The 16,534-nt window shown below is 44.1% G+C and overlaps 1 protein-coding gene across 1 annotated transcript in view; it reads left to right on the top strand.

Moving 5' to 3' along the window:
- jak2a (Janus kinase 2a) overlaps window positions 1-14,817 on the top strand; it is a 28,278-nt gene extending 13,461 nt beyond the window's left edge. The window contains exons 13-21 of the mRNA XM_084387662.1: window positions 2,208-2,358; window positions 2,431-2,564; window positions 5,782-5,836; window positions 8,053-8,187; window positions 8,286-8,410; window positions 8,532-8,704; window positions 8,807-8,924; window positions 10,293-10,406; window positions 13,444-14,817. Coding sequence (XP_084243788.1) covers window positions 2,208-2,358; window positions 2,431-2,564; window positions 5,782-5,836; window positions 8,053-8,187; window positions 8,286-8,410; window positions 8,532-8,704; window positions 8,807-8,924; window positions 10,293-10,406; window positions 13,444-13,554 — 1,116 coding nt within the window. The 3' untranslated portion in view covers window positions 13,555-14,817. The remainder of the gene's footprint in view (window positions 1-2,207; window positions 2,359-2,430; window positions 2,565-5,781; window positions 5,837-8,052; window positions 8,188-8,285; window positions 8,411-8,531; window positions 8,705-8,806; window positions 8,925-10,292; window positions 10,407-13,443) is intronic.
- The last annotated feature ends 1,717 nt before the right edge of the window (window positions 14,818-16,534 follow it).

The raw sequence follows: 16,534 nt of genomic DNA, 5'->3' as shown, positions 1-16,534 counted from the left end.
TTCTATTCTGAACAGTATTGCACCTTTAAAGCTTAAATTTCGTAAATCAGTGCCAATTCCATGGTTTAATGACTCAGTGCGCTCTCTTAGGCAGGCTTGCCGGCAAGCCGAGCGCAGATGGAAAAAAGACAAATTGCATGTTTCATATGAAATTATGAGAAACTCTCTTTCCTCATTTCAGAGGGCAGCTAAAGCTGCTAAGAGTAAATATTTCTCTGATTTAATTATGCTTAATAGAAATAACCCGCGTGTGCTTTTTTCCACTATTGACTCTGTGTTAAATCCACCTGTTAATCTTTTTCCTGAGCCTTCTGTCTCGCTCTGTGAAAGTTTTGCAAGCTTTTTCACTAATAAGGTATTGGCTATTAGATCTAAGATGTCTCAGACAGGACATGTTTTGCCAGAGATTCCATTATATTCCGTCACATGGTCTGTGTTTGAGCCACTCAGCTTTCAGGCCTGTAAGGAAATTGTGGATCGTCTTAAGCCTACATCATGCCTACATGATATTGTTCCATCACATTTCCTAAAACAAAATGTGGGTGCTATGGGTTCAAGTCTGCTGTCAGTCATTAACAAGTGCTTACATACGGGCACTGTTCCTGCTTGCCTCAAACAGGCTGTGATAACTCCTTATATTAAAAAACCTAATCTAGATCAATCATCTCTCTCCAGTTTTCGACCCATTTCAAATCTCCCTTTTATTTCAAAGATTATGGAGAAAGCAGTTTTGGTACAATTACAAACTTTCCTGTTAAATAATTCAATCAATGAAGTTTTTCAATCTGGTTTTAAAGCTTTACATAGCACTGAGTCTGCTCTTTTAAGAGTTCTTAATGACATATATTTTATCACAGATTCTGGCAAACCATTGGCTCTGATCCTCTTGGATCTAAGTGCCGCTTTTGACTTAGTAGACCACAGCATTCTTCTGTCACGCTTGGAGTCTTGTGTAGGACTTCGGGGTTCTGTCTTACAGTGGTTTTGCTCTTATCTGTCAGATAGATGTTTTACTGTTCAGTTAGGTCAATATTCATCCTCTAATAAACCGCTTAATTGTGGTGTCCCCCAGGGATCAATCCTTGGGCCGGTGTTATTCTCTCTATATTTACTTCCTCTGGCCACTATCTTTAAAAAATATGGTGTCTCCTTTCATTTATATGCTGACGACACCCAACTTTACCTTCCCCTGCAATGCAATAATGATTCTTCTCTTCAGCCACTGTTAGACTGCCTGAATGATCTTAAGGCATGGCTTTCCCTCAATTTTCTTCATTTAAATGAAAACAAAACTGAGTTTATTCTGTTCGGCCCCAAGGAAAACTGCGATTTTGACCTTGACCTCGGCCCTCTCACCCCTTACAACACAAAGTGTGTTAGGAATTTGGGCTTCTTATTTGATTCAAATTTAAAATTTGATAAACAGATTTCTGCTGTAGTCAAGTCATGTTTTTACCAACTCCGCCTTCTCAGTAAAGTAAAATCCATTCTTTCAAGAAATAATTTAGAAATAGCCATTCATGCTTTCATTACCTGTAGGCTTGATTACTGCAATTCATTGTACTATGGCAGTACTCAGGCATCTATCTCCCGCCTACAGCTAGTTCAGAATGCAGCCGCTAGATTGCTTGCAGGGAAGCGTAAGTTTGACCATATAACACCTGTTTTAATGTCCCTTCACTGGCTACCAGTCAAGTACAGGATTGAGTTTAAAATTTTATTATTTGTTTACAAAGCTTTGAATAATCTGGCACCGCAATATTTAACTGAACTTTTGGTTCCTTATACACCATCTAGAAACCTGAGATCCAGTGACCATGGCCTCCTAACAGTCCCTAAAGTAAAACTAAAAAAACGTGGCGATCGATCTTTTGCTGCCGCAGGCCCGAAGCTATGGAATAGCCTTCCGATGTTTATTAGGCATGCCCCGTCTATCTACATTTTTAAAACTCAGCTAAAGACTCATTTATTCTCCATGGCTTTTAACACTATATAGCTATTTTTAGCTATATTATTACTGCTCGCTTGTTATTATTTTTTGTATTATATATGCATGCTGTATCTGTTTTATTTTTTCTACTGTGTTTATTTGATTGCTTGTGAAGCACTTTGGTCAACCTTGGTTGTGTTTTAAATGTGCTCTATAAATAAATGATTGATTGATTGATTAACGATCTCTCTGTGTGCTAACGGTCTCTGTCCCACAGAAGCTGCTGTTCTACGAGGATAAGCACCAGCTCCCAGCGCCGAAGTGGACCGAACTGGCTAGTGTGATCAACAGCTGCATGGACTACGAGCCGCTGCACCGGCCCTCGTTCAGAGCTGTGATCCGAGACCTCAACAGCCTCTTCACGCCAGGTGAGCTAATCACACGCGCGCACGAGAGGCTAGCTAGCGCAGTGCTGACCCCTGTGTTCCTGTGCTCCTCAGACTACGAGCTGCTGGTGGAGAGCGAGACGCTTCCTAGCCGGAACCGGCCGGTGGGATTCGCTGGAGCCTTTGAGAATCAGGACCCCACTCAGTTTGAGGCCAGACACCTGATCTTCCTCCAGCTGCTGGGCAAGGTGAGCCTCGTCATCATCAGCATCATGACTGGGGCGGGTATTGTTTGGGTTTTAACGATTCTTATCGATTCGTAATTTTGATTCCAATAAGGTAAAAAAAATCATGAACACAAATCATCAGGCTAAAGAACTCACACAAGGAGCGTTTGCCTGTGGTTTAAAAACACCATAGAAGAACAACTAGCCGAACTAATATAAACTCAAGCATTATTAAAGTAATTAGTCTCTCAGTAATTAAAAAATAACAGATCAAAAATTAGCAATTGCAACTAGGGGTGCGCTGATCCGATATTCGGTATCGGTATTAGTCCGATACTGGCCAAAATCACTGGATCGGATATTGCATGAATCGCGGGAGTATAACCCGATCCGATACGATCACGTCCCTTAGTCCTAAATTGTCATACAAATGCTTAACAACACCTGAGAGACATGCCATAAAGAGAGATGAGCAGCGTCACGCAGGGTTACCAGATTTTCACATACAAATCCCGTCCAATTGCTTCTTAAAAATTTCGGGGTGGGAGAGACCGCGGACTTGGCAACACTGGCATCACGTGAACGGTAGCTAGAGGTGAGTGAGGTAAGCCCTCTCAGCAATTAAGTTATCATGTCAGCTGTGTGGAGTTATTTCAAATAAGACGTGATACGTTCATAATTAATAAACTACAGAACAGCGCGAGCAGGAAGCGGCGCGCCTCACGCGGGCACGGCTTATGCTCCGAAAACGGATTACTGCACTAGTGATATAAAACGCATCTTCCCCATGAACAACACAAAGTAAATACACTCGCACGTAACACACACACACACACACACACACACACACAGGTCTGTTAACTTAAGCAATACTTAATAAGGTAGTCTAATATTTTTCTGACTAACAAATTACTCACACAGTAAAGGGTAGATTTAAATAAATAAAAACGAAATTTAAATAAAGAAGAAACGAAATTTAAATAAAGAAAAACGAAATTTAAATAAAGAAACGAAATTTAAATGAAGAAAAACGAAATTTAATTAAAGAAAAAAACGAATTTAAATAAAGAAAAACGAAATTAAGTTAAATTAAAAACTAGATTAATTTAGATTGATAATAAGGGGTAAAAAGCTTAATACATTTTGTTTCTATTATTCTATTTTCCACAATGTCAAAGCAACGCAGCTTAACCCAAAATACAAGCTCGCAGGCATGCACTTCTGTCCTTACAAACTCCGCTGTTCTGCGCTCTAGCCAGAGAATACTCCCGTTGCAGGAACACTTTAGGCCAACTGGCCAAGAAGCATCAAATAACGAGGTTGGGTTCCTTCAACTGTCCATCCTATTAAAAATGGCTAGGCTTTATAAGATAGTTGTAAAAAAGAGTTCTCGGAGCATATAAGCCCTGCCCGCGTGAGGCGCGCCGCTTCCCACTCCCGCTGTTCTGTAGTTTATTAAAAGTTTATTCATTCTGAACGTGTCTCGTCTCGTGTGTCTATCTATATTTCGTCAGATTTTATAGTGTTGAACATATTCAAGCGCGAATGAGAACCATTTCGAGGGAGATGCCAGGTGTGAAGAAAACAAAAAAAAACAATATTCGAATATTCGAATGTCAAATTCTCAAATCGAATACCAACCCACCGAACGAATATTCGAATAGTCGGGTACAGCCCTATTATTATGACTACATAAGAGTTGTGTGTTACATCCAGTTTTTGGCACTGGAATTATAATTTTTGTTTTATTTGCACAGTTGCACTTTAAATTTCATTAATTGAATGGTGCTGAATAATTAAAAATGCTGCTACAAGTTCTGTTTAAAAATTGTTTTCCTAAAAATTAAGCAGCAGTATTGCACAACTGAGTCATGTTGTGGGCTACTTATTTCATCCTTTAGGAAAGTGGAACATTTATTGCACTGTTTGAGCATGATGCTTTTTAGATGGCTAGGTTAAGCACAGTGCATCCTCCTGACAAATGTGTTATTAACAGCTTAATTAAGAAAAAAATATATGGTATTGGTATCGACAGATACTCAATTGTGTGGTATCAGTATCGGTATCGGACATGAAAAAGTGGTATCGAGCCACCCCTAATTGCAACAAATAGATACAACTGAACAAAGTTATGATTGAAATGTGTGATTGAAGTGTTTTAGGAATATTAGTGTTATTATAGAGACGGCAGGAATATTAGTGTTATTATAGAGCGGGAATATTAGTGTTATTATAGAGACGGCAGGAATATTAGTGTTATTATAGAGCGGGAATATTAGTGTTATTATAGAGCAGGAATATTAGTGTTATTATAGAGCGGGAATATTAGTGTTATTATAGAGAGGGAATATTAGTGTTATTATAGAGCGGGAATATTAGTGTTATTATAGAGCGGGAATATTAGTGTTATTATAGAGACGGCAGGAATATTAGTGTTATTATAGAGCGGGAATATTAGTGTTATTATAGAGCGGGAATATTAGTGTTATTATAGAGCAGGAATATTAGTGTTATTATAGAGCAGGAATATTAGTGTTATTATAGAGCGGGAATATTAGTGTTATTATAGAGCAGGAATATTAGTGTTATTATAGAGCAGGAATATTAGTGTTATTATAGAGCGGGAATATTAGTGTTATTATAGAGCGGGAATATTAGTGTTATTATAGAGTGGGAATATTAGTGTTATTGTAGAGCAGGAATATTAGTGTTATTATAGAGCGGGAATATTAGTGTTATTGTAGAGCAGGAATATTAGTGTTATTATAGAGCAGGAATATTAGTGTTATTATAGAGCGGGAATATTAGTGTTATTATAGAGTGGGAATATTAGTGTTATTGTAGAGCAGGAATATTAGTGTTATTATAGAGCGGGAATATTAGTGTTATTATAGAGCAGGAATATTAGTGTTATTATAGAGCAGGAATATTAGTGTTATTATAGAGCGGGAATATTAGTGTTATTATAGAGTGGGAATATTAGGCTGCTGTCACTTTAAGAGCTGCACGGATCCAATATACTGATACACATGAAGACAGAAAACAGAGTCTCTCACACTTGAATTGTTCAAAGTCATATTGAAATGCTCACAAAGGAATCGATAAGAGGAATCTAAATTTAAATTTTATAACAAGTATTCGATTCCCAACCCTACACACCGCTCAGCTGTCTTCAGCCCTGTGACTCCCCGTGTGTGTGTGTGTGTGTGTGTGTGTGTGTGTGTGTGTGTGTGTACAGGGTAACTTCGGCAGCGTTGAGAAGTGCCGCTACGACCCGCTGCAGGACAGCACAGGTGAGAGCTCTTCCTCACTCCTCCTCATCATCATCACTCCTCCTCATCATCACTCCTCCTCACACCTCAATCTTCCTCCTCTTCACTCCTCATCATCACTCCTCACTCCTCCTCACTCTTCCTACTCACTCCCCTCCTCATCATCACTCCTCAAATCTTCCTCCTCCTCACTATCACTCCTCTTCCTCACTCCTCCTCACTCACTCCTCCTCCTCCTCACTCCTCATCATTCCTCCTCATCATCACTCCTCCTCATCATCACTCCTCCTCATCACTCCCTCCTCCTCATCACTCACTCCTCCTCACACTCCTCCTCCTCATCACTCCTCCTCCTCACTCACTCCTCCTCCTCCTCACTCACTCCTTCCTCCTCCTCACTCACTCACTCCTCATCCCCTCCTCCTCATCACTCACTCCTCATCACTCCTCCTCCTCATCACTCCTCCTCACTCACTCCTCCTCACTCACTCACTCCTCATCACTCCTCCTCCTCATCACTCACTCCTCATCACTCCTCCTCCTCATCACTCCTCCTCCTCATCACTCACTCCTCATCATCACTCACTCCTCATCATCATCACTCCTCCTCATCATCATCACTCCTCCTCACTCCTCCTCCTCACTCACTCCTCCTCACTCACTCCTCCTCCTCACGCACTCACTCACTCACTCCTCCTCTCACTGCTCCTCACTCACTCCCTCCTCCTCCTCACTCACTCCTCCTCCTCCTCACTCACTCACTCCTTCTCCTCACTCACTCACTCACTCACTCCTTCTCCTCACTCACTCACTCCTCCTCACTCACTCACTCCTCATCACTCCTCCTCCTCATCACTCACTCCTCATCACTCCTCCTCCTCATCACTCCTCCTCCTCATCACTCACTCCTCATCATCACTCACTCCTCATCATCATCACTCCTCCTCATCATCATCACTCCTCCTCACTCCTCCTCCTCACTCACTCCTCCTCACTCACTCCTCCTCCTCCTCACGCACTCACTCACTCACTCACTCACTCCTCCTCTCACTGCTCCTCACTCACTCCCTCCTCCTCCTCACTCACTCCTCCTCCTCCTCACTCACTCACTCCTTCTCCTCACTCACTCACTCACTCACTCACTCCTTCTCCTCACTCACTCACTCCTCCTCACTCACTCACTCCTCATCACTCCTCCTCCTCATCACTCACTCCTCATCACTCCTCCTCCTCATCACTCCTCCTCCTCATCACTCACTCCTCATCATCACTCACTCCTCATCATCATCACTCCTCCTCATCATCATCACTCCTCCTCACTCCTCCTCCTCACTCACTCCTCCTCACTCACTCCTCCTCACTCACTCACTCCTCCTCACTCACTCCTCCTCCTCACGCACTCACTCACTCACTCACTCACTCCTCCTCACTCACTGCTCCTCACTCACTCCCTCCTCCTCACTCCTCCTCACTCACTCCTCCTCACTCACTCACTCCTTCTCCTCACTCACTCACTCACTCCTTCTCCTCACTCACTCACTCCTCCTCACTCACTCACTCACTCCTCCTCCTCCTCCTCCTCCTCACTCACTCCTTCTCCTCCTCACTCACTCACTCACTCACTCACTCCTCCTCATCCTCACTCACTCCTCCTCACTCACTCCTCCTCACTCACTCCTCCTCCTCACTCCTCCTCACTCACTCCTCCTCCTCCTCACTCACTCACTCCTTCTCCTCACTCACTCACTCACTCCTCCTCACTCACTCACTCCTTCTCCTCACTCACTCACTCCTCCTCCTCCTCACTCACTCACTCCTTCTCCTCACTCCTCCTTCCTCCTCCTCCTCACTCACTCCTCCTCACTCACTCCTCCTCACTCACTCACTCCTCCTCACTCACTCCCTCCTCCTCCTCACTCCTCCTCCTCACTCACTCACTCACTCCTCCTCACTCCTCCTCACTCACTCCTCCTCACTCACTGCTCCTCACTCACTCCCTCCTCCTCCTCACTCCTCCTCACTCACTCCTCCTCCTCCTCCTCACTCACTCACTCCTTCTCCTCACTCACTCACTCACTCCTCCTCACTCACTCACTCCTCCTCACTCACTCCTCCTCCTCCTCCTCCTCCTCCTCACTCACTCCTTCTCCTCCTCACTCACTCCTTCTCCTCCTCACTCACTCCTCCTCCCTCACTCACTCCTCCTCCTCCTCACTCCTCCTCCTCACTCCTCATAGGTGAGGTGGTGGCGGTGAAGAAGCTTCAGCACAGCTCAGCTGAACATCTGCGCGACTTCGAGCGGGAGATCGAGATCCTGCGATCACTGCAACACGACAACATCGTCAGATACAAGGGCGTTTGTTACAGCGCAGGTGAGAGACTGATACATGCTGGTCCTGAGGCGGCACATATACACGTCTCTCTCTTCATCCCCCTCTCTCTCTCACACACACACTCTCTCTCTCTGCAGGTCGTAAGAACTTGCGGCTGGTCATGGAGTTTCTGCCGTTTGGTAGTTTGAGAGATTATCTTTCGAAAAACAAGGAGCGTTTCGACCACATGAAGCTCCTGCTGTACGCAGCTCAGATCTGTAAGGTGAGGTTTCACACTCACTCTCACACACACACACACACACACACACACACACACACACACACACACACTTCATTAAGAATAACCGTGAGCGTGATGCGTGTCCGTGTGTGTGTGTGTGTAGGGGATGGACTACCTGGCGTCGAAGCGTTACGTCCACAGAGACCTGGCCACGAGGAATATCCTGGTGGAGAGTGAGTTCCACGTGAAGATCGGAGACTTCGGCCTGACTAAAGTCCTCCCTCAGGATAAGGAGTATTACACGGTCCGCGAGCCCGGAGAAAGCCCCATATTCTGGTGAGAGCTTCACTACTCAGCACACGCTGGTTTATGAGTGTGACTCAGCATTATTGATGAGTTGATGATGATGATGATGATGATGATGTGTGTGTGTTGAAGGTACGCCCCGGAGTCTCTGACCGAGAGCAAGTTCAGCGTGGCGTCAGACGTCTGGAGTTTCGGAGTCGTTCTCTATGAACTCTTTACATACAGTGACAAAAGCTGCAGTCCTCCAGCAGTAAGTGACCCTTCAGTGCCGATGCAGATCTGTGTGTGATCATCTCAGAACAGACGTGCGACATTAAAACAGACACATTCTGCTTGAACAACAGCAACAACAAGCTTAATAGCGCAACACAATCATTTAAAACAAGAGCCAGAGCAAATACTTTACATTCTATCAACATTTTTACATAGAAACAATACAGAAACAAACTATCTGTGAAATGGGATAACAGTAAAATAGTGACTAGGGGTGTAAGAAAATATGGATACATGTTGAGAATATTGCGATAGGTTTGGCGATACAGTATCTATTCTCCGAAACACTATCAATATTTATTCATTTGTGTGAGTGGCTTTGTGTTCGGTTTAAACCCGACCGCAGCGTTATCTCAGATGGCAAACTGTGACGTGGAGAAGCGTGCATCGCTAACATTAGCATTAGACGTTACAATTACTAATAATATTACTTGTTTATTGGAAATTTAACAGTGAAGTATGAATTGATAAGCAGATAATATTGACTTTTATTAACAACAATAACATTCTACTCTTATTAAATGTGCTATTGTGTCGCACTGAACCGACCGACGGCTTCAGGGACTATAAAAGAACCGCTCTTTACTTGCTTTCTGTGTAATTCAGTCACAACTTGAAGAAAAGATTTAGTTTTTCATGAGACTTTGTGACTTCGTACTTTTTTCCATAAGTTGGGGAGTGGAATGGCTAATTAGTCAATAAGTGCTCCTCTGCTGCCATCTACTGGTTATAACGGTAGTCGTTTTAAGAAAAGTGTTTGTTTGCCACAAGGTGTTCGTTTTTCTACATCTTAAACTTTGTTTGACAAGTCACATTAAAAATAACATTAAAACTGTAATATTTAGAGCTCAGTGGTGCTGGGAGAAGTGAAGCACTTGAGGAGGGCTTGGATTTCACTCTCAAAGGGTCGTACGAACCCTGAGATGGATAATAAAAACATTCAACTATTTCTGCCACAATACCATGGTTACAGTGAGCGTTACTACAGTAAATCCATGGTGAATGTTGGTGATTTGTGGACTGAAAGGCCTTTTATAACTTGCTCAACATGGGAACAGTGTTTCTCCTGGTGTCCACGTCAGCGCTGTTTGATCTGATGTGCTTTATAACAGAATTCTGCGCTAAACTAGATCACGCTTTACTATTTCCCCATTACTCAGATTTCACAAAATACGGATAAGTGATATAAATGCATTAAATAAAGTTAGGTTTTTGCTCAGGTTTCATGCGTATGGTGTGTGTAGATCCTCTTACTAAAAACCAGGAGATGTTAGGCGTCTGGTAAGCCTGTGTTGTGACGGCCAGGTTCCTCAGGCTAACAGTGTGTGTGGTGTTGCGGTTCCAGGTGTTCATGGAGCAGATGGGCGAGGACAAACAGGGTCAGATGATCGTTTATCACCTGATCGACCTGTTGAAGAGGAACTACCGTCTGCCGTCTCCAGAGGGCTGTCCCGCTGAGGTAAAGCCTTCACTCACTCACTCACATACACACAATCCAATCTTACACTTAGTGCTGGGTGGTATGGCCAAACATTTATATCACGCTATTTGTCAGAATTATACCAGTTTCACGGTATATGACGGGGTATTTCTTCTAGCATGACTGGGAGTTTCCACATGTTCTACTGAGAGGAAATACTGCAGTAGACTGACTCTATTCTACTGTCATGAGTGAATGTTGTAGATCAATCCCACACTAGTATTAATACAGGTTAGCAGTGTTTATAAAGAGCACCAGCAGGAGGCGCTGTAGTAACGGCTCATAAACGCTGCTTTATCAGGAGAGAACGAAAGATACTGTGAAACGGTCAGTGCTCATGTTTATTCAACATGTCAAAGCCTTTTGGAGAATCTGTTAGTGGCGGCCAGAGCTGATATTGTGAACTAATGTGTGGGAAACACTAATATAATTTTACAGCTATCAGTGATTAACCTTTCCATCTCCCCCATCTCAGTAACACACACACACACACACCTCTCCATCTCCCCCATCTCAGTAACACACACACACCCCTCTCCCCCATCTCAGTAACACACACACACACACACACACACACACACCTCTCCATCTCCCCCATCTCAGTAACACACACACACACACACACACACACACACCTCTCCATCTCCCCCATCTCAGTAACACACACACACACACACACACCTCTCCATCTCCCCCATCTCAGTAACACACACACACACACACACACACCTCTCCATCTCCCCCATCTCAGTAACACACACACACACACACACACCTCTCCATCTCCCCCATCTCAGTAACACACACACACACACACACACACACACCTCTCCATCTCCCCCATCTCAGTAACACACACACACACACACACACACACCTCTCCATCTCCCCCATCTCAGTAACACACACACACACACACACACACACCTCTCCATCTCCCCCATCTCAGTAACACACACACACACACACACACACACACACACCTCTCCATCTCCCCCATCTCAGTAACACACACACACACACCTCTCCATCTCCCCCATCTCAGTAACACACACACACACACACACCTCTCCATCTCCCCCATCTCAGTAACACACACACACACACACACACACACACACCTCTCCATCTCCCCCATCTCAGTAACACACACACACACACACCTCTCCCCCATCTCAGTAACTAACACACACACACACACACCTCTCCCCCATCTCAGTAACACACACACACACACACACCTCTCCCCCATCTCAGTAACTAACACACACACACACACACACACACACCTCTCCCCCATCTCAGTAACACACACACACACACACACCTCTCCCCCATCTCAGTAACACGCACACACACACACCTCTCCATCTCCCCCATCTCAGTAACACACACACACACACACACACACACACACACCTCTCCATCTCAGTAACACACACACACACACACACACACACACACACCTCTCCATCTCCATCTCAGTAACACACACACACACACACACCTCTCCATCTCAGTAACACACACACACACACACACACACCTCTCCATCTCAGTAACTAACACACACACACACACCTCTCCATCTCCCCCATCTCAGTAACACACACACACACACCTCTCCATCTCCCCCATCTCAGTAACACACACACACACCTCTCCATCTCCCCCATCTCAGTAACACACACACACACACACACACACACCTCTCCATCTCCCCCATCTCAGTAACACACACACACACACACCTCTCCCCCATCTCAGTAACTAACACACACACACACACACACCTCTCCCCCATCTCAGTAACACACACACACACACACACCTCTCCCCCATCTCAGTAACTAACACACACACACACACACACACACCTCTCCCCCATCTCAGTAACACGCACACACACACACCTCTCCATCTCCCCCATCTCAGTAACACACACACCTCTCCATCTCCCCCATCTCAGTAACACACACACACACACACACACACACACACACCTCTCCATCTCAGTAACACACACACACACACACACACACCTCTCCATCTCCATCTCAGTAACACACACACACACCTCTCCATCTCCATCTCAGTAACACACACACACACACACACCTCTCCATCTCAGTAACTAACACACACACACACACCTCTCCATCTCCCCCATCTCAGTAACACACACACACACACACCTCTCCATCTCAGTAACACACACACCTCTCCATCTCCCCCATCTCAGTAACACACACACACACACCTCTCCATCTCAGTAACACACACACCTCTCCATCTCCCCCATCTCAGTAACACACACACACACACACACACACCTCTCCATCTCCCCCATCTCAGTAACACACACACCTCTCCATCTCCCCCATCTCAGTAACACACACACACCTCTCCATCTCCCCCATCTCAGTAACACACACACCTCTCCATCTCCCCCATCTCAGTAACACACACACACACACACACACACACACACACACACACCTCTCCATCTCCCCCATCTCAGTAACACACACACACACACACACACACACACACACACACACAACCCCTGAGCATCAGCAGAACAGGGAAAGAGCCTCTCACACACTGTTACCCCAGCGCTGTTAAAGCACACACCGCTATATTAGACATTCATATCATGACAAAAATAAACAGCTGCGTTTGAACCGCTATACCAACCAGCACTACTCCCACTGAAGCCCAGCTCTCAGACTCAGCTCTCTGCATTATCATGTTCTCCTCCTGCGGTTCTCCTCCTGTGGTTCTCCTGCGGTGCGGTTCTCCTGTGGTTCTCCTCCTGCGGTTCTCCTCCTGTGGTTCTCCTGCGGTGCGGTTCTCCTGTGGTTCTCCTCCTGCGGTTCTCCTGCGGTTCTCCTGTGGTGCGGTTCTCCTGCGGTGCGGTTCTCCTGTGGTGCGGTTCTCCTGCGGTTCTCCTGCGGTGCGGTTCGGTTCTCCTGTGGTTCTCCTGTGGTTCTCCTGCGGTGCGGTTCTCCTGCAGATCCAGGTGCTGATGAAGGAGTGTTGGGCCGCAGAGCCGAGCGATCGACCCACATTCAGAGCTCTCGCTCAGAGAGTCCACGCCATCCAGGAACGGGCATTTCACAGCTGATCCGGGTCAGAACATCCCAGAACATCTAACAGCGGATCCGGGTCAGAACATCCCACAGCTGATCCGGGTCAGAACATCCCACAGCTGATCTGGGTCAGAACATCCCAGAACATCTAACAGCTGATCCGGTTCAGAACATCCCACAGCTGATCTGGGTCAGAACATCCCAGAACATCTAACAGCTGATCCGGGTCAGAACATCCCAGAGCATCTAACAACTGATCCGGGTCAGAACATCCCACAGCTGATCCGGGTCAGAACATCCCACAGCTGATCCGGGTCAGAACATCCCAGAGCATCTAACAACTGATCCGGGTCAGAACATCCCACAGCTGATCCGGGTCTGACGCCTTCAGGATCCTCTGGAATTCTGGGATGTTCTTTCACTATCAGGAGTTTTCAAACTTTTTAAGATCCACAAAACTGAGGATGACCTTCTTTCATGTTCATTTCTAAACTATCGTTCATTCTGTGAGTAAAACACGTTATAAAAGACACAAACAATGTTATTAAATGTGTGTTTTTCACATCATTGTCCAGATATGATAAAGATCAAATGTGATGTGCATGAACACAAGAACAAGAGAATCATTATCAATTCATTTCAAATTCAGTATTTGTATGTTGTTGTTTTCTGTCTATTATTTCATGAATTCCAGCTTGAAAACCCCTGGATTAACTCAACTTAATCGAGAAGGGTGTGTGTGTGTGTGTGTGTGAGAGAGAGACGTTCAGATCTTCACAGTTAAAGGTACAATATGCAAGAATTTCTTGCCGCTAGAGGGCGCTACATTCCAAACAACAACAACGGCGTAGCTTGATGACGATGTGAAGGAGCGTGGAATGATGGGAACTGTCGTTTTAAACTCCACCGTGGATGTAAATCAGTCAGACGGGAATCGAGAAATCATGTTCATGGATGAGGCTAAGTTTTATTTTTATAATGACATGCTTTAAGTGGCGAGGGGGGCGTGGTTCAGCACGGTCTGTAATGGGAGAGAGAAGAGACGAGCAAGTAGGTCAAGTGCAAATGACGAACACCTGTGTCTTATTGCCGTGATCCGCGTGGAGAGACCGCTTATAAGCCGCGCTGGAACGAGAGACTGGAGAGAGAATTGGACGCAGAGAAAGAAAGCCGGTGGATCCGAGCTCTCATTTTTGAACTGTTTTGTGGCGTCGCGGTTGCCACGGTGAATGATCGTTGTGCGCGACTTTTGTTTGTTTTGCTTTATTTTAATAAAGTACGAGTCCCAGTCACGCCGACCCGTCTTCTTCCTTCCTGACTCTTAAACCTCATCACACTTTTATTTCATTAAAATGAATTAACCGCAAGAAAAGTAAGGTTTAATACTATATTGGTTATCACTGATGTTACTGTATGTCGAACAGTGGTGGACAGTAACGAAGTAAATGTAATTCGTTACTGTACTTAAGTAGTTTTTTTGCGTATCTGTACTTTACTTAAGTAATTAAATTTTGGAAGACTTTTACTTTAACTCCACTACATTTCAAAGTCAAATATCTTACTTTTTACTTTACTACATTTTCAAAATCAGTCGTTCCTTTTTATTTATGAGTGGATAAAAACTTAACTGGTCAAACGAGCCACCAATCACTAGCCTAACGTGCGTGCTTTGTTTTGAACTTGCCTTGGCGCTATCTGCGTGAACCAGAGCCGTTAAATATGAGAGTTGCGACCATAGACAGTAGGCTATAAGGTTGCGACACACTTGGCTTGTTCGACTTGAACCGGAGCTGCACAGACCGAGTTTATGACATCGCGAGAGTGATTGAAAAGCACACAGAGCCGTCTACACTAGTACACTCTAATCGATCTCGCAGTATTTTAACATCATTCACTCGCCGCCGCGCGGTCACGTGATTCGTGTAGCTCTCAATAGTTCCAAACAAATCGCGTTGCCAATGATTTTAAGCGGGGCAGAGAGCAGCAGCTATTATTGCAGCAATTATCGGTAAATATTGACGCATAATGAACATTGCTTATTACGTTGACACTAAAATTACATGGATATAATAGCTTTTTTTTTTTCTGGGGAGTAGCAGAAACACTGCATTACGTTTTGGTGTTTAATTTTGGAGGGAAATTGGCTACTCCCATAACGTCGAAATTTTTTTTTATATATATATATATATATATACACAAATATATAGTCTTCCAAAATATATACAGTAAATACTGTAAATGTATTATACCTTATGGGAACAGTGCCCTTCCGTCCAAAATTAAACAAACAAAAAATGTATTCAATTCAAATAAATATATATATATATATAGACTAATTAATGTCATTTTATTAATAGATTGATGTGCCAAGAGTGACATTGGAGTCTTCACGTAGACTGAGTTAAGCAAGAGTCTTGTGACAAAAATTATAATAGGACATTATAGTCATAAAAAAATCATAGTACTTGGATACTTAAGTACATTTGAAGGCAAATACTTTTGTACTTTTACTCAAGTGAATGTTTAAAGGCAGCACTTCTACTTTTACTTGAGTAATATTTTACCTTGAGTATCTTTACTTTACTCAAGTACATGGTATGTGTACTTCGTCCACCACTGATGTCGAATTCACTGTTGTGATAACGCGGCGCAGTTTTACGTGTTCTAAACAATTGTTGTAAAAGTACATTGGAACATACCCACATCATTTGCCAAAATACTGATTAATCTTTATGTATAACACATGCTATATTTATTTACATGGCCATAAACACCAGACGTGATAAACAATGTCAATAAACTAAACACAAATCTAAAGCAATAATACTTCCCTTACATAACCCTAACTTACCGAATGCTACATTTGGAAAATATATAATTAAGCATGCTTAGTCGACAGAACCAGCTGCAATCGGTAAAGAATAATTGTGTTCCATAACGACTGCACGAAACAAGCTAACGTTTGTTGCTTGATAGACGCTACAACTACAACTTCCACATTTGTCCAGGACTCCA

Source organism: Rutilus rutilus (assembly GCF_951802725.1).
Source record: "Rutilus rutilus genome assembly, chromosome: 18".
In the NCBI taxonomy this organism is placed as follows: Eukaryota; Metazoa; Chordata; class Actinopteri; order Cypriniformes; family Leuciscidae; genus Rutilus; species Rutilus rutilus.
Note: the sequence above shows the minus strand (reverse complement) of the source record. Positions and strands in the feature narration are given on the sequence as shown.